The sequence below is a fragment of the Diceros bicornis genome, chromosome X (assembly GCF_020826845.1).
Source record: "Diceros bicornis minor isolate mBicDic1 chromosome X, mDicBic1.mat.cur, whole genome shotgun sequence".
Taxonomy (NCBI): Eukaryota; Metazoa; Chordata; class Mammalia; order Perissodactyla; family Rhinocerotidae; genus Diceros; species Diceros bicornis.
The window spans coordinates 8,214,320-8,237,264 of NC_080781.1; the positions used below are offsets into that span (position 1 = coordinate 8,214,320).

Consider the following 22,945-nt stretch of genomic DNA (forward strand, 5'->3'; position numbering starts at 1 on the left):
ATGTGCAAAATGAGGATGAAACAACACAAGCTCCAAGGTTGCTTTTGGCTCTAAAACGTTACTTAGGCATTCACAAATTTGAACAGCATCCTCCTTACAGTGAATCAAAAAGCCAGAAGAAATAAGCACACTCATCGCCAGTGGGTCACTGCACTAGGAAAGCAAGAAAAGAATTGTATTTTTGCCTGGATCCAAGAGCCAATCAGCAATGACACCTCCTATTTCTTCTCAGTCTTCATGGGCAAGACATTGAATCTCACACCTTTGAAGGTTTCTGCTGACAGTGTGGTGGATTTTGACCTCTGATACTATTCATTTTGCCAATTAAAAAAGATACCACAAAATCTAAAGTAATGTGAATGTCTTTTCCCCCTTCTATTTCTTCTGTGGACACAGTAACCCTAATCTTTCTGATTTCCTCATTTGACCTTACCTTCAGAAAATATACATCAGCCTTTCTCTCAAAAACAAAATTACTTCAGTGTTACCCTATAGAGAAGAGTAAAAATGCCCCAAACCCTTAACCTGGTATTCAAAGACTCAGAATCTTCCCCCAACATGACTCTTCCAACATTCTCTCTCCTGGCCCCTCAGTTGGCACCCTATGCTCTAGCCAGCATTGTCTAGAATCCCTAAGCTGTCTTGCAGATTCCTGCCAACAGGTCTCTGCTGGCCTCACTCCCGAAGAACGCCTCTCTCTTCTTCTTTGATGCATAATCCACCGATCTGTCAAGGCAGCTTAAATCCTACCACCCTGAAGCAAGGTTTCTTGTCTACTGACAACCAGAGTCCCCTCTTCCTCCTCCGAATCCTGAAACACTCCTCTAACCCATCAGTTCTGCACGTGTCCATAAACAGGTGTTTATTCATTGTTGTGCCTCTGCCCAAAATACATTAAAGCAACAACGTGGACCTTATCTCACACACAAATAGTACAAGCAGTGGTTAAAAAATAATTGGCAGGCAGTCTACCCCCAAAGACCACACCTTAACCATCACGCCATTCTACCCCGGGTTTCTAACCTATATTGTTATGTTCTAGCATATATTGCAGGCTTCCTCTTCCTCCACAGAGAAAGCCTGTGCTGAGGGTTTATTTCAAACATTGCATTTTGTTTTCCCAAGTTTCTATGCAAGTAAGTACACTATTAGCCCTCTTTTACAGAGGAGTAAAGGGCGGCACAGAAACATTAAGCAACATGCCCAAGACTTACATTTGTTTACACAGTCACATGACTAAAAGGTACCTTGTATACTCTGTGCATTTTCCAGAACTCTCTGAGCTTATCAAAAATGATTCCAATAATAATAAATCATCAGGCAATAATACATTCCTCTCTGCAGGTGAAGGAGGGGAGAGGGGACTCATCAGAGGGAATAGACAGGTGAGAAGGAGAGGGGAGAAGGATGTGGCCTTGAGCTTACTGTTAAAAACATATCCCTGGAGATGTTTTCTTTTACTCCGTATATCATGAATGTTTTTTGTATCAAACTAAGAAAATTAAAATATAGGTTTAACATATTTTACAAATATTTGGAAACGATATTTTCATCACATGGGAACTTTAAAAATATATATAGTGCAGATTACAGAAATGTTCCTGTGAAATAAGCACAAGCAGAATTGCATTGTGAAGCGGCCAGCTGGAACTGGTGAGACCCCATATAACTAAAATATCTTAGAAGACATACGTCTGACTTACTTACATACCCCAATGGCATTATGTGATGAAATATCACAAGGTATATCCATAATTTAGATTAAAATCTAGCCTGGAATTATTGTGAACTAGTTTGAAAAAACATACAGGGTTACACAAGGGATGGCATATGTGATAAAAATAAAGAATGACTGATACCAGGGAATCGACAGACATCTAGTAATTCGACATTGTTTTCTAACAAAAGGTTTGGAAATGGTAGGTGTAATGGTCCTTTTTCTGGGAAGCCTTTCTCCATCTCTCAGTCTGGGGTTGGTGTCCCTGCTTTGGGCATGGTGTGCCTCCCTCCACCACCAACAGAGAAAATATTTACCTATCAGAATTCTCTACCAGACTATAAGCTCCATGAAGGAGGGGGACTGTGTCTGCTCATAGAGCCTTCATTTATTAAGCATATATTAACTTACTTTTTCATGACCTCTCAAAAAAAATATTTATACGCCAGATATGGCTGATGGGAGGATAAATGAAGCAACAGCTGTGATGGGTCTACCAAGAGTCCGTTATATAGCAGCATGAAACAAATGTGGATTGTTCTACAATTATTTGAGATCTAGTTTATCAAAATTCACACCATTAAATTTAAGTCAAAAAAACACAAGATAGACCAAAATAATGGTTCATGTCCAGTTGGATAAAATATAATGTAATATCTGGCTTCACTTATTTAGAAATTATCTTACAGAACACTTTGTCATATATAAGAATGAATATTTGCAATATTATTATGAATTTAATTTAAACTTTCATGTAGGGTTAAAAGTTGATCATCAGTGAAGCAACTGACAAGTATTTATTGAGAAATCAATTATCTGCAAGACCCTGTGGTCAGTGTCAGGTTAGTGATGGAGCAAAGGTCTCTGCCTAACTTAAGGTGATTAAATCCTTGATGGAGACATAACATGTGTTCCAATGACTAGATAACTGGGTATATACTGGAATAAGTGATTGTTGTGGGCTGAATTGTGCCCCCCCCAATTCCTATGTTGAAGTCCTAACGCCCAATACTTCAGAATGTGACCTTATTTAGGAATAGGGTCATTGCAGATAGAATTAGTTATGATGAGGTCATACTGGAGTAGAGTGGGCCCTTAATCCAATATGACTGGTGTCTTTATAAAAAGGGGAAATTTGGACACAAAGAGAAGCACACAGGCAGAATGCCATATGAAGAGACACAGGGAGAAGACGACCACCCACAAGCCAAGGAGAGAGATCTGGAACAAATCCTTCCCTCACAGCTCTCAGAAGGAATCAACCCTGCCGACACCTTGATCTCAGACTTCCAGCCTCCAGAACTGTGAGACAATATTTTTCTGTCTTTTAGGCCATCTGGTTTTGGTCCCTTGTTACAGCAGCCCTAGCACATTCATACAGCGGTAAACACTACATTCTTCTCACAGATGAGGGTTTCTCAACCTGGGCAGTACTGACATTTGGGGCCAGATAATTCTATATAGTAGAGGTCCGTTCTGCACATTGTAAGATGTAGCAGCATCCCTGGCTTCTATCCACTATATGCATGTCACACACACACACACACACACACACACACACACACACACACACACACCTTTCACTGGAACCTGTGCTATATCTGCTATTATTTCCAAAGAAGAAATAACTTATAGAAATTCTAAGGAAAACTAAAAAAGTCTAGCTCAGTGTCTACTTACAACTTTCCCAATTAGAAATGAAGTATAAGACTTTCAAAAATATAGAACCTTACAATCGATAAATGAAACCCAAGAGGGAAATCCCATGTCTTTCAGGTAAGAAGGGCCACATAGGAAGGCTGAGCTTTAATTGGAACCTTTATCAAACTATTACAAAATTACAACGGGATGATCTTATACAAAAAAACTCCCTTAGCCAACCTTTAGAATCAGAATAGCAAAACAACGGTTTGGAACTTCAGACACAGCTAACCTGAAGTGGGGTTATGCTGAAATTGAAGGGCAAGGAAAGGTCAATTTTTCTCAGTTTGTATATTTTTATAGGTGTAACTAGAGAAAAGAAACAAGAGCTACAACACTGTATGTTGGAACAGAAAAAAGGAATTACTGCATAATAATTCCCCCAAAACTCTGGAATGCATTATATTAAATTCTCTTATATGTTATGTGGTTCACAAACCAAACTTTTAATCCAAGTTCGGAGGACTGAGAGGTTTCTTAAAATCCAATTAAAATGATGTAAAAAGGTCTATCTACATTATGATATGCTCCATTTAGAGACTTATGCATTTGGCAGGAAGACTTTTCTCTTTTTATCTTAAAATAGAGTTCAGGAAATGTTGGTTTAATTTTCTCTTTGCTTCAATATTTTATGAGTGCTTCCCAATGCATAGCCTCTGAAAGCGTTAGATTACCGTCATGAAGCTATTTCAGATGATGTGGAAGACTTTACTTGCATGAATTCTACATATTGGGATTTTTATGGTTTTTCTTTTGTGCCTAGAAAAAAAGTTGTAACGTACAAAAGTATATTCCAATTCTTCATAAAAATACATGTATACTGAAACCTAATATGAGTAAAAATGTCCCCCAAAGTTTAGTGTTATTGCAAGAAATAATTATTTTTCATAATCAGTACAAAATTTCCCTCTTCAAATAATGGACTGTTACTAACAGAAGGACAAAAACATTTTCAAACAGGAGACACCTGTGTCCTTACACATCCAAATAAGTAAAGCAAATTGTCTTATCCACGAAAGCAATTTCTCAAATTTGTCCAGGCTTTGTATTTCCACATCATCACAAATCCATTTCTGTATGAGATGCTAAAGCCTCAGAAAAATACACTTACAGAACACATTTACTTTTTCAGATCAAAGTAATAATTAACAAAAATACACTTCCTTGGTTTTGGTCCCTTCAATATACTATATTACTTTCTTCAAAAATCAATGTTTATATTGTACTTAGGTTTTAAACAAAGCAAGGAAGCACATATGTTCATAAATATGTGATAACTGAAATCTTATAGACACCAAAATGTCATATACTCTTATTAATTTTTTTATTCTAACATAAGTGGCATGTTTTAGAACAAACATGCTATGCTAGCAGGTTATTTTTTTAAATGCTCATAAGCACATGTTGTGAAATGGCTATAAATAAATGCTCATAAGCATATTTTGTTGAGCGGCTGTAAATGTGTTTTGGTGCACTGGGTACTGTTTATATGCTTATTTTTACATAATTAGAAGATAAAATATACTACATCGTTAATTGTCAGGTCCTCTCAGTGACAGTATCAACAACCGCTAACCCACTGGCTTGATTAGACAAGTGTGCAGGGCTCATAATTGAAGGGTTTCATTTTGATCACAAAAAGGGCTAGAGCATGACAGTGTCTCCTCATAAATTTGGAGACGTTATGTAAATAATTAATAACTCCTCTGTGACAGTACACAAGTAATGAGCAGAACTTGACTACCAGGTTTAAATATCAAGTCTGGGAGTTGTTGAATATTGAGCGTCATCGTGGTGTTTTAACAATCGATCATTAAAAGGCAGTGTTAATCCAATAAAAGGAAATTTTTTATAAAGAAAAAAATGATCTGGCATGTTTACATTTTGGAAAATAAAAATACCTATGTCCAATGATACTAAACGTCCTGTCCCCAACCAAAAAAGGGGGGAAAAGATCATCTTGGCTTCTAAAACTTAACAGCCGTATCAGTTTCTGAAGAATTTGTTTTAGAAGCACAATTCACACATGCATCGCCTTTGCTAATATTAACTTTGGAGGTGTGCTTTTGGTTACTGCCGTGCAGTACACTAGAGAACCAGTCAGTGCCTGTCTTCCCGGCTCTCTATCACTAAATCCTTGGGCTTAACTTCCTCTCCGTGTTTAAAAATGGATTTGCACCCGTCGTTTGGACACTTGGAGTGAGGCTTGCTGCTCAGGTGATGTTTTGGTTCCCCAAGTGACAATTGGAAGCAGGGATTCACTTCAGCACATCAACTTCCCTCAGCATATCAAGAAACAGCCAAACCAAATAACAGATGTAGTCCGCGAATCCCAGCATCACAAAACAAACTATGGGGTCCCAGTAAACCCAAGCAGCCCTGAGTGCTAAGGAGAAGTGACAGGAACTGTTTGTGAGGGGTGACGAAGTGCTCTGAGTGATAACACTCTTTTGATCACGTGATTTGTTTTCTGTTTGCGCAACAACACAGTGTGTGTCTTTCCTGAAAGGAAGGACTTCAATATATATATTTACTCAAAGCTCTTAATTTACACTTCCTTTCCTTTTAATTGGCGTCCTGTGATCTAGAATTCGCTGGTGAACACAGTGTCTCACTACCAGAGCAAACTCTCTTGGCTGAGTTTGCAATAATTAGACCCACCGTTGCCTGAAGTTGAAGAGACATCTGGAGACTTGGCTTATTTCTTCCCTGGTGCATTCTATCCATATTTAGAGAGTGATTTTTTTAATCTGACGTATAGTCATATTAATTATCATTCCCCGAGCTGCAATTAGGTTTAATAATTTCACGTTAAAAGTGAAGTTCAAACAGTCTTGCCTGTAACCTTACTGAATAAAGAGGCTACACGAAAAGGAATTCTTTCGTGAAACCCGAGATGGTCCGAGCACTCTAGTTCACCAATAAGCTGGGTATCATTTACACAAGGAATAAAAGGTTACATGTCCTCCAAAATCCCACATTTGCTACAGGCATTCTTCCCACTACTCTTTTGTTTGTGCGGTAACTAGATACAGGTACAATGCGAATGAAATTAGTTTTCCCTGATGAGTGAGGAAAATAAATGCCCCAAAACTGCCCAAAGCCAGATTTTATCTGCTGTTCCTTCTTGTTCTCTCTCTCTCTCTCTCTCTCTTCTCTCTCTCTCTCTATTTCAACTGCAAGGATTGAAAACGATCCAGATTTTTCGAATTCGCCTCACCTTGACAACGCTAAAATTACAAGCAGCAGTCAACTTTTACAAGATACCCTTATTGTGCAACATTTATAGGCTGCCAAAAAACATGCTAAAACTAATCAGATAACAAAGGCGAAGAGAAAACCTTCACCTGCCACATCGCTAGCAGTGAATACACTTTTTATTTCCATGACATTTGCTGGCATAAAGAGGTTGGCTTAAGGCGGATGGGACTAACCTTCAATTTGTCATAGCGCTCACTCAAAGCTGCCACCTGATGATCTCGGTGCCGCCCAACCAGTTTACACAAGGCACAGATTAACTGGTCATCGGTCACACAGTACATATTCACCTTCTCATCCTCGTGCTCCAGGCACATCAGCCCCCGGATGTGTGAGTCCGGAATTGGCTCAATCAGACGATGGCCTGTAAAGGGCTTCTTGTTCGGGTGAGTGGCTTTCAGGCACTCATCACAGTAGGACACTTCGCAAGTGACACAGGTCTTCACAGCGTCCTGGGCAGGATCCTGGTCACAGAATTGGCAGAGGACTTTCTCGGTGGAGGTCATGGTGTTGGCGTCAAATGCCCGCTCTCGGCGGGTCTCGCTGGGGGAATTGGGCCCGCTCACTGATGCTTTCTGAAACCTGTCGATGATGTTCTGCAGGGTGACGTTTCGCTTGAGCCCGTCTAGACCTCGCTGGCTGAGCGTGATGACATGTCGGCAGGTGGGGCACTGGAAGGCGGTGATGGACTCCACGGACTCGTTGGTGGCGCAGTGTGACACCAGGATGCGATGGGCGCAGTTGAAGCAGAGGCTGTGTGCACAGGGTAGCAGAAGAGGGTCCTCAAAGAGCTCCAGGCAAATAGGGCAGGTCAGCTCCGACTCCAGTGTTTCCATCTTCAGGCAAAGCTCTCCTGGGTCATCAGCAAAATCCAAGGAAGCTGATCAGCTATCTGGAAACAGAACGTAAGATTTGATTAGGCACAAGGGGGTCAGCCATGGGGAGCTGTCAGCTTTGAATGTATCTCAGAATAATTTCAAACACAGGTCATGGAAGGGTAAATGTGTGTATATTCCAAATAATTCTCTTTCTATTCACTGGGGAAATAAGGAAGGGAAAAGCACCCTAAGTCAGCACACCAGCTAACGTTTTCTCAAAGCTCTAGTTACTGAAAGGAGCAAATTTTTTTCTTTTTTTGCAATTTGTTTTAAAAAGGTCTTACTCCAAATTGGCAAGTTACTGAAATTGTAATTTCCTTAATTTGTATCTAATCACAATAATCGTATTGTGTCACAGTCAAGTTTTACCTTACTTTGAAAATTAAAATGTAGAAACGTTAATTAATGAACTATAGAGTCTTTCACAACTTTGAATTTATGAACTTACATGTTAATGTATATGTGTTTTAAGGACTTTTTACTCTGCAATACCAAACCAGGCTTCTTCAGAGAAGTAGAAAGGCACTTATTACAGAAATGGGCATGAAATGTGTATGAAATCAAACGCATGATTTCAGCAGAAATGATAATGCTTAAATATGAGATGTCAATTTCCAAAATATACTCTTGAGAAAAAACATTGACTTACACAAAGATGATTGTGATAGAGGCCATGTTTTTGTTACTCTTCTGAATAATTCTATTGTTTAATCCAGCAGTGGGACATGGGTGGGCAGAGAGAAGCAGAGAAAAATATCTGGGGGCCTTTTTAGTGGCTGTGGTGAGCTTGGGTACCAATGGCTAATGACGGTTTAGTTAGTTAGAACAGGGATTTTAGTAGCTACAATATTCATTTGATAAGTTATAACAATGGTAATGATTACAGTTCAGAAAGCGGTTTAAGGTAGTTGCATTACTCCGAGGAGACTTGCAAGAGCCACTGAAGGACCTTGCACAGCCCTCCTGGCCTAAAAACTCCCATCAAGGGCTTGTCAGTGTCGCCAGCGACAGGCCAGGCTGGCAGGAGGTCCAGCCTCACACTCAAAGCCGTGTGGGCCCGGGCACGACCTCCGCCAGCTTTGTTGCTCCCCTCCAGGCCGCCTTCGGGTGGCCCAGCTGCACACTCCCCTCGCCATGAAGACTTGCTGCTTTTGTGAACTCCTGCCTGCCTTCCCTTCAAAAAGGGTAGGGGAAAGAATCCCACATAAACTCCGGTTCATTAAGGGGGAAGAGGCCTCATGCTCATTAGCAGGCCTGGGAACCAAGCCTCTTTGAACCTTCTCCCTTTCAAGACCATTAGCAGAGGTCTGCAGAACAGTGACAGGCATATTAGATGCAGCCCACTGCGGGCTGTGGGAGAACAGTGCAGTTCACCCAGTGGACGGAAGGTTCAAATCACCCTCCGGGGGGTCTTCTCAGCTGGATTTACAGGGAAGGTTTCACATCCAAAGCTATGTTTAGTGATTGCGACAATCAGCCTTTTTGTATTCACACCTGCATTTATTTACAAAATTCCCAATTTCTAGAACACCTTGACCCTTTCTGAAATAGCATCTCTCAGAAATACCATGCGGTACTTTGCTTAAACTAATGCTCATCTTGCTATTAAGTGAATGGTAACTGATCATTAAAAGTGTAAAGTATGTGCTGAGCTTGTTAAAAATTAAAGAGCTACTGGCTTCACAGAAGCCTAGTATCTTAAAAAAATCTTCAGCCATTCGCTAATATTAACTACATAAGAAAGAATAAATGGGCCGCTGAGATTTGCAAGATTAAAGCTCGCCCATCTTTCCACAACCTGCAATGGAAACCCCAGGGCTGCTGTTGTGAGAAACTTATCATCCCCACTTGGTCCCAGCCAACTCTTCCTACAGGTGGCTTGGAAGAAATTGAAAGGTTTTACCTATTAATCATTATTTTGGTTAATCATGGAAAAACAGAATTATCTCTAAATCAAATTTCTTCTCTCTTCCCATCAGAAGAATGTAAATTAAAGGGAAAATGTAGCCATTTCGGGCTGCTTTGTTCTCAGGCAAAACAAGGAGAAGACCTACCGATGGATCTCAACAGAGGGATGAGTGTCAATTACGCTTGGAGAGCTGTGATGATTCTATTTTTATGCAGGTGCCAGGATTCCATCCCAGGGTGGTGCAATCAGAATTGCTAGAGGTGATTCCATTGCTGACCTCAATGGAAATGCTGACATTTTATTCAAGAGACATTTACTGAATGCCAGGCACTGAGCTGGCTCGAAAAGCCAGAATCTGGCAACCTCATCATGCCACCTCTATAATCATGGGTGAAGCCAACATCACGTCTTACCTGGATTATCACAAAAATTATCACAATACTTTTTTAAATGGTCTCCTAGCTTCTTCTCACTCTCATCTCCCCTCCCCACACATAGTCTATCTTCCACTCAGAAGCCAGAGATCCTGTTAAAACATGATGGAGCTTGCCTCTCCTCTGCTCTACCCTCCTGGGGCTTCCCATCTCACTCAGAGAGAAATTCACTAGAACAAAACCAGCCCCAGAAAACACAGACTCAGACAGTGACCTCATTTCCTCCCACGCCACCCCTTGTTCTGCTCTGGGCACACAGCCTCCTTGTGATCCCTCAAACACGCCAAACACGGCCCATCTCCTTCTCTTAAGGTCTTTGGAATCCACATGACTCTGCTCTAGTGTCACCTTCTTTGTGAACCCACAAAAAACCAATTTTCCTGCTACCACCACGACCACCCACATATCCATCGTAGCAATCCCTCTTCCCCCATTTCAGTGTCTTTCTCCATAACATTTATCACCAACATAGTCTATTAGTTTGCCCGTTGCTCCATCTCTCTCCACTGCCCCACCACTAGAATATAAGTTCTATGAGAGCAGAGACTTTGCTTTGTTCTTTGAGGGATGTACCACCACCGCCTGGAACAGTGCCTTGCACACACAGTAGGACTCAGACATTTGTTGAGTTAATAAATGTACTGATGTTGGGGTTGAAACCAAAAAGAATAAAACATAACCACTGCCTTCAAGGATCTCTCAATAGATTAGAAGAGAAGTCAGCAAATTTTTTCCATAAAGGGCAAGACAGTAAATATTTTTGGCATTGCAGGCCGTACAGTCTCTGTTGCAACTACTCAACTCCATCGTAGCCACGCAAAAGCAGTCCTACACACTACATAAATAAATGAGTGTGGCTGTCCAGTAAAATTAGCTTTACAGAAACAAGTAGCACACTGAATTTGGCCTGTGGATCTTAATTTGCTGACCCACGTATTAGAAGAGAGAGACACGTACAGCTAGCTAAAATGTAAATGAAAATCCCTCTCAGAGAGGTATGAATAAACTGCGGTGCGGGCAACAACAGCAACAATGGTGGAGTAAGACTGAGACAAGCACGGACAAGTTTTGAGTGCTAACGGGAAATGATATGCCTGGGATTTCACCCTGACTTCAATGGAAATGATGTGAGTCGAGTGCTTAGGGGCAATTCATGTAAGAATGATTTAACAACAGCTGCTCAGACTGGATCTTTTTCTTCTATTGCCATGGTGCTTGGTGTGGTGCTTCGTGCAAGTGTCGATGCTGTAAACATTGGTTAATTGTATTAAGTGATGACAAAACATCTAAATGCAAAGTGATGTTCAGCCAATTTTCCGAATCTTTTGACTGTATGCTGCCAAAAAGGAAGGGGGTTTTGATTTCATATCTATAGTGGATTCCATTTTTTCTACTTTTATCCAGATTTTTGCCATGGTACAGGTAACATTTTTGTTAAATGACTCAACAAGATGTTACTAGTAAGCATGCACGCCATTTCTCCACCTAAAAAAAATTAGCATGGTTTACTTTTTAGCTTTCTTTTAAATATCTATTTTGCGAAATGAAAGTACCATTCATTCTTTCATCAAATATTGAAGTCCCTCTAGATTCTCGGTCCTGGAACAACTAATAGTAACACCTGGCCCGTCTCAGTGATCTTATGATCCATCAGGGGAGAGAAAATATGAACAAACTGCTATGCAACAGAAGACAAAAGACACACGCCGAGGGTTGGGGGAGAAGATGGGGAAGCTTCCCGAAGGAGGCAATGTGTGAGGTGGGTTTTAGAAGATGAACAGGCGTTTGTCAAGCAGATAGAGGTGGGGGGGGAGAGATTTTGTGCAAAATGTTATCTTTTGTTTTTCTTTTCTTTACTCCCATAATTTAATTTCTAGGCCTCAAAAAAAAAAAAAAAGCGCTTCTTAGCCTTCACTACAATGGAAGGAAATCACATGTGCATATCATTGTCAGAAAATTCTATAGCTCTACATTTTTCTGAATGGACTGATTGGTCCTCATTCAGAGGAGGATGTGGGTAATCATGGGAACCCCTTACAACAACTGGGAATGGCAACAATCCACAGCTCATGCCTCTGCTTGTCCACGGTTTTTAGTCTAGAACAGAGCACTGAATAGTGAGTGGAAGGGGAGAGTTGGATGGGTGGCCAGACAATCTAGCACCATCCGAAGCTCGGCTGCTTATTATCTGTGTGTCCCTGGGTGAGCGTCCACAGATGTTCCTTCCAATTCCTTCTAGCACTCACTCTAATCACATCCCTAAGCAGGCTGAGTCTATAGTCACGGGTTGCAGTTAAACCCTGCATCCTGGGACGCACTGGATGCAAGCCATCTTTTCAAGAAGATTTCTTACAGATTCAAGGCTTCTGAGGAAAGCACCACTTTAAAATGGAAAATTAATAAATGGATATTTTGGTGGGAATGATGATGTAAATGTTTTCCCACCTCTCCCTTCCTCGTTTCCCTCCCTCTCTCATTATGTGTGTCACTGAAACTGTGGTCTTCTGGTTTTCCTCTCTCTCTAACCACTGCTGACTTCTCCTTGCCACCAGCCTGCATAATAGCTCATTTTAGAATTTCATAACTTTATTCCTTGTAGTCTCTCCTGACTTCTGCTATGACACAATGAAGATAACCTGCACCTTGAAGCAACACCTAGGATCTCTGTAAAGATGGCATGCATTGCAAAGTTTAATCCATGGCCAAAGTCAAATGGAGCAGGCTTTCCAGTTCAAAATCCCAAGAGTATGAAAGTTTCACCCATATATTCAAGAAGTGACCAAGAATTAGGAGTCTCTAGACAAGTGCATTTTGTGAGTTCAATCACTCACTAGAATAGGGAGATATTCAATTGCCAGATCATCATTCATGAGTTTTTTAATTCCAAATTTCTCTTAATGGACGTTTTGACATTTTAATCATAAGGTAAACCCATCTCTCAATGCTTCCGTACATGTATTCTATGTCATGTCTGCATACTCCATGAAAAATAATCATATTCCTAATTTGGCATATATGAAAAAGAGCATGCATTCTAGCCACCAATAATTTTACTTTCAGTTCCTCACGTTGTATGGCCCTGAAAGCCATTACTATGAGAAAAATGAACAAGTCACTAGACCAAGGAATAAACTTGGATACAACACTGGTGGCCTGTGGTCAATTGTTAATACTAGGTGGCTCTCAGCCACTGCCCGGATGATTCCCAAGGCACTTCCTTGGGTTTTTTTTCCAAATATCCTCTGGGGTACAGAAACTAAGTTTAATGTTAAATTTACCAAAACATAACTGAGATAACCAACACACTGTCAAAACCTCACAATGGTACACCAGATCACATAAAAACGGTTTGGAAAAGGAAACTTCTATAAGTGTTGTGATTAACAAACAGCATCCAAAATGCCATGAATAAATTTAATTCCTTAAGAGTCCTAAATTTCAGAAACACGATCAAATCAATTTCCTATACCCTCTCTTCACATGGGTAATTAAAATTTAGTTGACTTATTGCCATTTGGATTTTTGCCATGAGATTATTCCTATTATAGAACCATAGGTGGAGTATTTTTTTAAGGACTGTGGAATGATGTTTTTATCTTGGATCAGCAGAAATACAGATTTTCAGAGGACTCAAAACTTTGGAACTGTGAAACTTTGGAAACTAACCTCAGTTTGTAAGGCAGGGTTTGCAATGGGGACTAAACTCAGAGGGACTTGCTCTCTTCTCAGATAAACATAATCTCTCAACTCAGAAAATTATCTGATAGAAACTCAATAAAAACTGGGTGCTACTTCCAAGACAAATTCCCCACAGAGAATTTTAAATAACATAATACAAACCCCCAGTGTCTGCATAATCAGTCATGGGTTAGTACTTAACTTTGAGTTATAAATACCACAGAATAAACACACTACCAAATGCTACTTTACTGATTAGTACCCTGGCTGATTTGAGATGCAGGTGAGTCAGTAAATGCACAATAAAACAGGGTCATGAAGTGATGGAAAGAGAGGAGAGGGAGATCTAATTGAATTTAACAGCATTCTGAAAGACTGGAAATTGATACCACAACATAGGCTATTTCCCACCCTAAATTATGGCAGAGAGCAGTAAAAATGCAAAGTGGTTCTTAAAGCAACAGTATAAATAATACATTGAACAGGAACAGGTGAAAAAAAAAGTGATCCCCTAACATTCTATAGGTAATGCCTCTGAAATATTACTACGGTTAACCTCTGACTGTCAGCACACTCAAATTCATTCACTCAATCAGCAACAGAAAACTAAGAATTTCTGCCAACCAAATTTTAGGGAACAGAGGAACTGACTGAAAAAAAAGTGACAAGCAGATAAGCACTGAGGCACTAGTCTCAAGTTTTCAAGTAACTAATTAGTACAACAGATATTTTTAATAACTTGTCATTTCATCTTTATTCTAAGGAGTGCTAAGTTAAAATGTTTTACCTGATACCTAAAGTAAGGACCAGGGAAGACTCTGAATTTCACTAAACACCCACCTGGTGGAATTCATGCAAATTAAATTAAAATGTTCACAAAACCTTTTCTGTACTTCCACATCTGTCTATAACATGCTCATTTTTTAGTAATTGGATCTCTAGGATATTCTTTAAAATAATCACATACTCTCTTGACCATGCAACCTGATTAATAATGAATGAACATTCCTGAAAAGAATCACTTGGAAGCATGGCAGATGTCTTTAGGGATATGAAGGCTTTAATGATAAAAATTAAGAAGAAATGGGAGCTAGGTCACACTGCCTGGTTACTTTAATTGAAACCTAGTCTTCCAAATTTACTTAACAGAATGCTTAAATACACCTTCTGGAGTTCATTTATACAAGCAGCCAAGCAAAAAGACACGAATGACAATGCAGAAAAGCAATCCTGATTTCTCAAGGAACAACTGCCCGATCCTGCTCTGTCTTAATAGTGAAGAAACCCCTCAACAGTCTCAGAAACGCAATTTTTTCAACTGAAAGACTGTTAACCCGGCCCAAAACAGGAAACAGCACATTTGTCCTTAATAGTTCTTTCAGCATCTCTCCAGATTCTTACAAATAGATTGCCTTGAATACCCACCAATGGACTGCACCCTAGTTCTTTTTGAAGAAACATCGCCGTAGGCAGAGGATGGGGACCCACGAAATGACAGACAGGCCACCGAGACCAGATGGTGGGTGGCAGGCAGTGCTGGAGCGGTCCTGTGTGTCTGTGAGAGCGTCAACAGTGAAACACAACAGGAAAATCGACGCGACAATTCCAGGAAGGCCAGCTCCACCTCATCCACCCCGCCAGGGTTGCTGAGTTGAAGAATCAGAACTCCCTCTTGCTTTTCCAACCGCCTTTTCCACGGACTCCACTGGGGCTTCCCTATGCCCTTGCCCACTCAACGGTCAAGTGAAACCAAAAGAAAAGGCAGCTCAGGTCAGATCAACACCCACTGCCTTGGCCCCAAAAAATGATGACTTGGCACCAGGATCTCTACCCTCATTGCTCACAGGGACCAGCAGCGGGTCAGTGTCCTACAGCTGAGCATTGGATGCCAGCTTTCCATGCTGCCAACAGGAGCTGTCCTGCCCAGCTCCCGGGGTCAGCAACGGGCGCTCGCCTCTCTTGCATTTTGTGATCACATTATGCCCTGCATGCTGGTTTGTTATTTTTCCAATAATATACATATTATTTTGTGTCTATCTTCTGAATTAAAATATAATATCTGGAAGAAGTTTCTTTAAACATTACATCAGGAAGAATGATGTACAGACAAGCAGAGTAATTTTTCTCCAAAAATAGAGACCTAAATTGCAATCTATCATCCTGATAAACAATCGAAAATATATATGTGTATGAAATATATACATATGTATATACACACACAAGCAAGTTTTACATATATGCATACAATATGTGTATCTTATGCACACATATATCATATATACATATCATACATACATAAACATAATGTTTATGTATCTATCATACACACATACACACACACATACACACAGCAAATCTGTGATGGGTGTCCCAAATTTCAGTCTCCAGAATGGCAAAGGAAGAGTGAATTGAGAATGGAAAGTAATCTTTTAAAAATTGATTGTCTAAAGGAAGAAGGGGAAGTAGTCTTCCCCAAAGCAAAAAAAAAATTTGCCCTGTACTGCAGTTCTTTCAAGGATGTTGCTTATCACTATGCAAGACAAGAAACTGCAACTAAAGTAAATCATCAAGAAAGTGTAAAACAAAACAAAACAAAACAAAAAAACCACGCTGATTGCAAACTGGCATGATTCAATTTATAAACCAGACAGCTGGACTCCACCAAAGGTGTTTAAAGAACATTCTTGATAAAGGGCAAGCAAGAGGCTTCCTCCTGGGGGCTGACCCGGTGGCGTAGTTTGTTAAGTTAAGTTTGTGCGCTCCGCTTCCGCAGCCTGGGGTTCACGGGTTCGGATCCCGGGCGCAGACTTATGCACCATTTATCGAGCCATGCTGCGGCAGGCGTCCCACGTATAAAGCAGAGGAAGATGGGCAAGGACATTAGCCCAGGGCCAATCTTCCTCAGCAAAAGGAGGAGGATTGGCAACAGATGTCAGCTCAAGGCTAATCTTCCTCACCAAAAAAAAAAAAAAGAGGCTTCCTCCTGTTGCCCAGTTTGCGTGTCACGACACTTACTTTCATGCCACTGCAACACCTTACAGTGAACCAAAGCATGCTTCACGTGTTTGGACATAAAAATGCAAACATATATTTTCTTGGCTTATGTTTCTACAAACCATAACTTCATTTGTCTTTTAACAATAAACAAAGAGATTACTCAATTTCACATACAGCTGACTTCCCTAAGAAGTCCTCATCATCCACAGAAGAGACACACATACATCATCAAACAGAATTTGAAAGAACTTTTCATCAAGAGATTTGAAAGCATTGCTTTCGTTAAAACATCAAAATTGTCAAAATTTCTATGAGACATTTTGGCATTGTAGTGGAAAATCAGCCTGGATATCTTAAGTTGAAACATCAGGACACAAACATTTACTCCACCCCTCAAAAACAAAAGAAAATGATAAACAACAACAAATTTTATAATCTTCTAAAGAACACAATCTGATAATCTCTACAGGAAATTTCCCACTCTCAGAGGGTCTCAGACATTTCGCATCTTTTACGGTTTATGTTAAGAAATAAAGCTTCCGGTTTTAAAGACAAATGCAACCTATTTTACATTAGACTGAAAATGACTGATGTTTTCCATACCATATACACTGTACTGTACTGGGTGTCAGGCAAGAATTTGACTCTGCAGGTAGTGATAGCAGTCTTGAAAGAGAAGGAAAAGAGTGAGAACTTGTCACACCTAGCCTCCTGACAGAAGTCTAAATTGACCCTCCTAGAGAGCGGACCAACAGCATGGTGGTGGCAGAAATGGAAGCCACTGATTCCCGTGAAACCACCCACAGATGAAAAAAGCACTCAAACACTGCCTTCCCTGAATGCTTTTCCAAGAGTAGTTATAAACACTTGGAAATGATAGGCATTTCTATATACAATCATAGAACCATTTCTATGTCTATATACAATCATACATATGTCTACAAAGGAATTAGTTTTTGTAGCCATATATAAATATATATGTGTAGATACATACCCACTATACATATACAAAAGCACCTTTGCAAAATTACTTGGGACTTGATAGAATTCACTCTTACAAACCTCTCAGTTATAGCATCCCTCTTGCATTAGAGAAACATTCCTTCTTCTGTGCAAAAACAGAAACCTGTAAATAATTTATATATTAAAAAACAAAACAAAAAAACACCCACACATATCTGAAGTGTTACCTGGAAATTAGCAAAATGACATACGAGGTCTAGTCTCTGAAGGACAGACCAGTTGAGCTGGGTTTTTGCAGCAAGTAGATTGCACCTGGCAAAACGCTTGCCACTTGGGAAAACTTTTTCTTACTTCATTCACACAGTACTCCTCCAGAAGGCAGAGAAAGTGCACACACTCCCCTTCCCACTTATTATCCATCAGGAGAAAAATGCATCAATAAATAGTTGCTGATGATGGCCAATGTGGCATTTCATAATTGTTTTCTGAACACTGAAAAGCTTAAGTTCAACAACCTGAACTACTCCGGTCCCATGACTCATTGAGGTAATGACAATATTACATAGTAACTCATTCCTATTGTACGAACAGATTGAGAAATTCTCTCAAATATGATAGCTCTTTTTCTCAAAGGAAATTGCTTTTTCTCTCAACTTCAAAGTTAGCTACACACAAAACCTCATGCTCACAATACCCTGAAGCTACTCTGCGATCTTAAAAAATAAAGAAAAGCAACTCTTATTCACAACTCCTGGTTAACTATTATGAAGAACATGCTTTAAACATTTCCCGTGATCACTGAAGCCCTACAGTCAGGGGATGAAGTCTTTTTTTTTTTTTTTTTAAGGCAACAGAAAGAGGAGTGACTCTTTTGTTCTGAATTGTTATTGTAAAGCACCACATGAGAGAAGGGGACCGATGGGAACACGGCAATGAAAAGGACAACAGCGCTGACAAACGAAAACAGGATATTAAGAAGAGCGTCAGAACTGTGTGTCCATGCAGAACAAAGGCGGGAGGCTTCTTGGGAGAAATTCGAGCAAAAATACTTTGAACAGATTTAAATGCTAATGAATGAACTAGTTTTCCAAGCAGCAAGAGATCTGTAAGTCTGGGGCAGTAAAATTAGGTTATCATTAAAACACACGCACATACACACACACTTTAAAGCATCATAAAATTAAAACTGCTTTCAAATCACTCACTTTTCAACCCTTGATCCACTTCTTGAAATTTCTGGATCTATGTTTTGCTCCATCTAAAATAAGATACTGTTTTTTATTAAATAATTGAAATTAGTATATATTCCTAGAGAAACTGAATTTTTTACCAAAAAAAAAAAATCTCTCTCCATTCAGAGCACACTCTGATTTACACTTTAAATAGAGCTTTCAAGAATTCCCAGAGAAGCTATAGAACAGGTTCTGCATTGAGAAACAATCACCGCAACTAACTAGCTAACATTAATATAACAGACTGTTTTATCAAGTCATGCTTGTATTATCTTATACTTCTCTTCTGATGCTAAAGCTCTTAGTACGGTGACACATTTAATAAGATCATCAGAGTTCGCATTGGGCTTATCACATAATAAGAATTATAATTATTATTATTGCAATCTCTAAGCTAAAGGGGTTCAGAAAAGTAAATAATATATCCCATCTTGCATTGCATTTAAAATTGCAATCTTTGTTTCTCTTCTCTATGATCTGCTACTGTTCTTTTTTTCTCTTTCCCCATCTTTTCTTTCTATTGTGACATGAGAGAGGAACTAATAGGCTTTCTTCTTTTAGATAATGCATTTCATCTGGCTTTCTCTTTGATGTGTTGTCAGAAGACTCGGGGTTAAGCCCTGAGCTCAGCTGGCCCAATTGTCCTTGGTCTAGTTTTGGGGTGAGACAATCAGTGTGGCATTGTGCAAAGAAACACGTACCTTGAAACCAGATAAACCTGAGTTCAAACTCTGGCTCTGCCATTTCCTAGCAAAGGCGGATAGGAGCCAGCTACTCAACATATCTTATACTCACAGATACTCTTCATATCTTATACAGTTTCCTTATCTATAAAATGTGACAATGAGAGCAATCTCAAAGGATCCTTTGAGGATTGAGTGAGGCAAAGTTTTAAAAGTGCCTGACAAAACTGAAGCTCTCACATCCTTCTTCCCCTCTTGTCCTGAATCACCTCTTCCCACTCTTCTCCGAATATATTAATTGCCTGTATTTTTTATTGGAAATCTCTTCAAACCACTTTTGGAAACAGGAAGGATATAAATCTATTTATTTATTCAATAATGTTCATGGAGTGTCTTATGTGAAGGAACAGTATATGACTAATAAATAAACTAGCATTCCTATTATTAACATTAATAACTCTTAATAACCATCTTCACATAGGCAATTACATCTACTTCCTAGACTTCGACATACCTCTATTCATTACCATTGGAGCTCCCACCATGATCTTGAGGCTTCAGTTCTCTGCACTCCACTGAAGATCTCCCTGTCCCATATGAATCCTTTGCCAGAATTTTTTATTTTGCCGGAAATAAGGGACCCTGGCATTGGTGGGGCAAGTGAGACTATCAAGAACAGTGAGGGGTTTCATATTTTTCCTACTTGCAAGCTAATTGGTGAGCCTACCAGTTTCATGGATGCTGGCAGAAGACACGAGACCCCTGAATCAGAGACAAAGGATGTTTTTAGTCAGGGCAGAGAAAGCATCATGTGTTTCATGTTCACATCAGTTCCTCTTGTCCCCCAAGTCTCACAGAGCGTCCCAGGTGCAAGCTGCATATGCAGGGGGTTTGCATCAGCTGAGCAACCCCAAGCTTAGGAAACCCGAATCTTTTATTACGGATTGCAAGCAAACCTGCCTGACATTTGCCCAGGAGGGAGACATTATCTTTATTATAATGGACAACGAACAAATCTGTTTTCTACCCTGGAGAGAGACACTCTACTTCTATCTCCCAAGGCTGTGTGCTACACAAACATCCTTGAAAAGATAGTCTGGAACAAAGGCCATCAGCACTTCAGCTCATAAGAGGTATAGATCATGAGACAACCATGGAGAATTAGTTCCCAACAGACACAGCTCCTGTCCCCTGGAGATCTGGCCAATAGTGTGACTAGAAATCAGATCACCATTGGGCTTTCTAGCAGTTATGGCTGAGGCAGTTAACCTGATACCGAATGACCCTTGAGCCATGGAAGACCAGAGGTAAAAAGAGCCTGCAAAAAGGAGCCACACTCATGCTCACCATCCTCCAACATCAGCTGTTGCACCAGGAAAACTAGCAGAGAGAAGGTAGGCCTCACCCATTGATTTTGCCCAAATAACAGAGCCCTTAATAACTTCCTTATTAGTCTCAAATCAGCCTGTATCTGGTCTGCAAGTTCAATTCTTCACTCTTAACCTAAACTCATTTTAAGAGTTTGGAAGAGTAAGCCAGTTTTGTTACTTTTATAACATTCAAAATCCTATATGTATATTAATTTGGCTTTCTTTAAGTATTTTTTTTTAATTTTAGAACTACTTTTGGAGTAACACCAGAGAGAAAATCATTTCTCTGACTATTCTTTCATCCAACAGGCATTTCTGAGGTCTTGCTGTGTGCCAGGTCCTGCTCTGGGCACTGGGAATACACTGGTAAATCTGAGAGCAAAGGCCTACCCTGGGAGAGCTGACATTTTAATGAGGGAAACACAAAATAAACCAGGAAACGGGTGAGAAAACATGATAATTTCAAAGAACCATACATAAAACAAAAGAAAGAAAAAGAATGAGATGATAGAAGGTAGAGGGGTGGGTGCAGGTCTACTTCAGCCAAGAACATATTTCTGCTCCTATCTGTGCAGGCTTTCTTGATATTTTGGCTTTTCCCCTGTCAATAAACAAGCAAAGAACATCTTAATTTCAATATAAAACATTCCAGCATTTGGGCATAGAGTTGTGATTTAATTTCTCAAGTTGTTAAATGTTTTAGATTTCCTTAAGGAATAATTTCTTTTTCAAGGACATTAAGTCCAACTTTTAACTATTTCTTAAATGAAAAGACAAAGTGACGAATTATTGGAAAGCAGTGAACTCTTTATTTTAGCAATGAAATTTGAGAGAGAAAAGCCACGATCACATGGTAGATCTAAAAAAAAAAACAGGAACTATGGTACTTAGAATTCCCCGAATGTCTGAGGGTTTGACGGCAGGATGTTAACCCAAAGTTAAAAGTAACTATGGACATGCAGTTAAGGGTACAGGGAAGGGTGTGAAGGAAATTAATAGAGACATTTCAAGAGTCATTGGTTTTGCTTTTGCCTCTCTAGGAGAAGAAATTTCAGTAAGGAAGAGAAAAGAAGTGCAGAGGGAAATGAACAGGTACAGCCAGGGCTTCATGGCTGGAGGATCAAAGATGAGTTAAAACTAGAAGATTCCGTTGCCTGAGAGCTCTATTGGTGTCTTACTGACAATGGCAACAATAACAAAAGGTATCTCGAAATAAATAAATTCACTGGCTAGGTAAAATTGCAATAGCAGCCAAATCATTATTTTTAGAGATTATTTCTTTAAGAAGGGGCTGGAAGGGAGACCACAGAGGGAATTGTTAGGGGAGAATAAAGAGTTGTTATTGTAGCTGTAGCAGAGGCCAAGAGACGGGCTTGGGAGTCTGGGTGGTGGGTGCCAGCTACCCCACAGTGAAGCAAATAAGAAAGTTTAGGAGAGAGGATTGAGTGGTAGGTGTAGAGGTGGTTATCAAGCAAGTAATTCTCGGAGAGTGAGTTATCCTCAACCCAAAGATTTTGGGCCTAAAAACCAAGATTTAAAATGTTTCTTTGGAGGCTTGATAATTCTTCAGAAAAAGATGTAAAAAAAGTATATTTGTAATCTACATGAAAACAAGTCCCATAAATGCTACAAGGCTTCTAATGTCTTTTAAAAAATACTCTCAAGGCAGGCTAAACTCTGAGAGATTTTTCTTGCATTATCCAAATATGTTTCTTTGTTGTATCTTTGAGAGAAATTATAAGTGCCATTTATAAAACAGGAAATCAAGACATTACCTTGGAATTAACATTAAAAGGAATGATCTTAGGGACTTAATTCTAAGGGTTGTTGTTTTGTGTTTCGTCTTATTTGTTTGTTGATTAGGATTACTTGAGTCCTAAAGAAAAAAGTTTCATTTTAAGCTAATAAAGTGTGCATTTCATCTTGTACATTTTATCGTTTCATTGAATCAAATTGTACAAGAAGCTGGATTTTTGAATATAAGAAAAAGTGAAATTGAAGAGACAGTACTTGAAATGCAATCTAGGGCTTGAAAATTCACTTATGAAAAAATATCTAGCTTTAAGAGTGAGTTTTCAAGGTGGCTAAGCTATCTTAAAGTGGAGATATATTCATTTTGAGAATA

At 39.6% G+C, this 22,945-nt stretch overlaps 1 protein-coding gene across 3 annotated transcripts in view; it reads right to left on the minus strand.

Annotated features, from left to right (window-relative positions):
* The window catches only part of MID1 (midline 1), a 198,017-nt gene that overhangs the window by 96,618 nt on the left and 78,454 nt on the right, over positions 1-22,945 (minus strand). For 2 of the 3 annotated variants that reach the window (XM_058535427.1, XM_058535426.1), the window contains exon 2: positions 6,853-7,568. In XM_058535427.1, the coding sequence (XP_058391410.1) occupies positions 6,853-7,512 (660 nt within the window). In that variant the 5' untranslated portion in view covers positions 7,513-7,568. The remainder of the gene's footprint in view (positions 1-6,852; positions 7,569-22,945) is intronic. The other variant, XM_058535428.1, reaches the window with a different exon arrangement.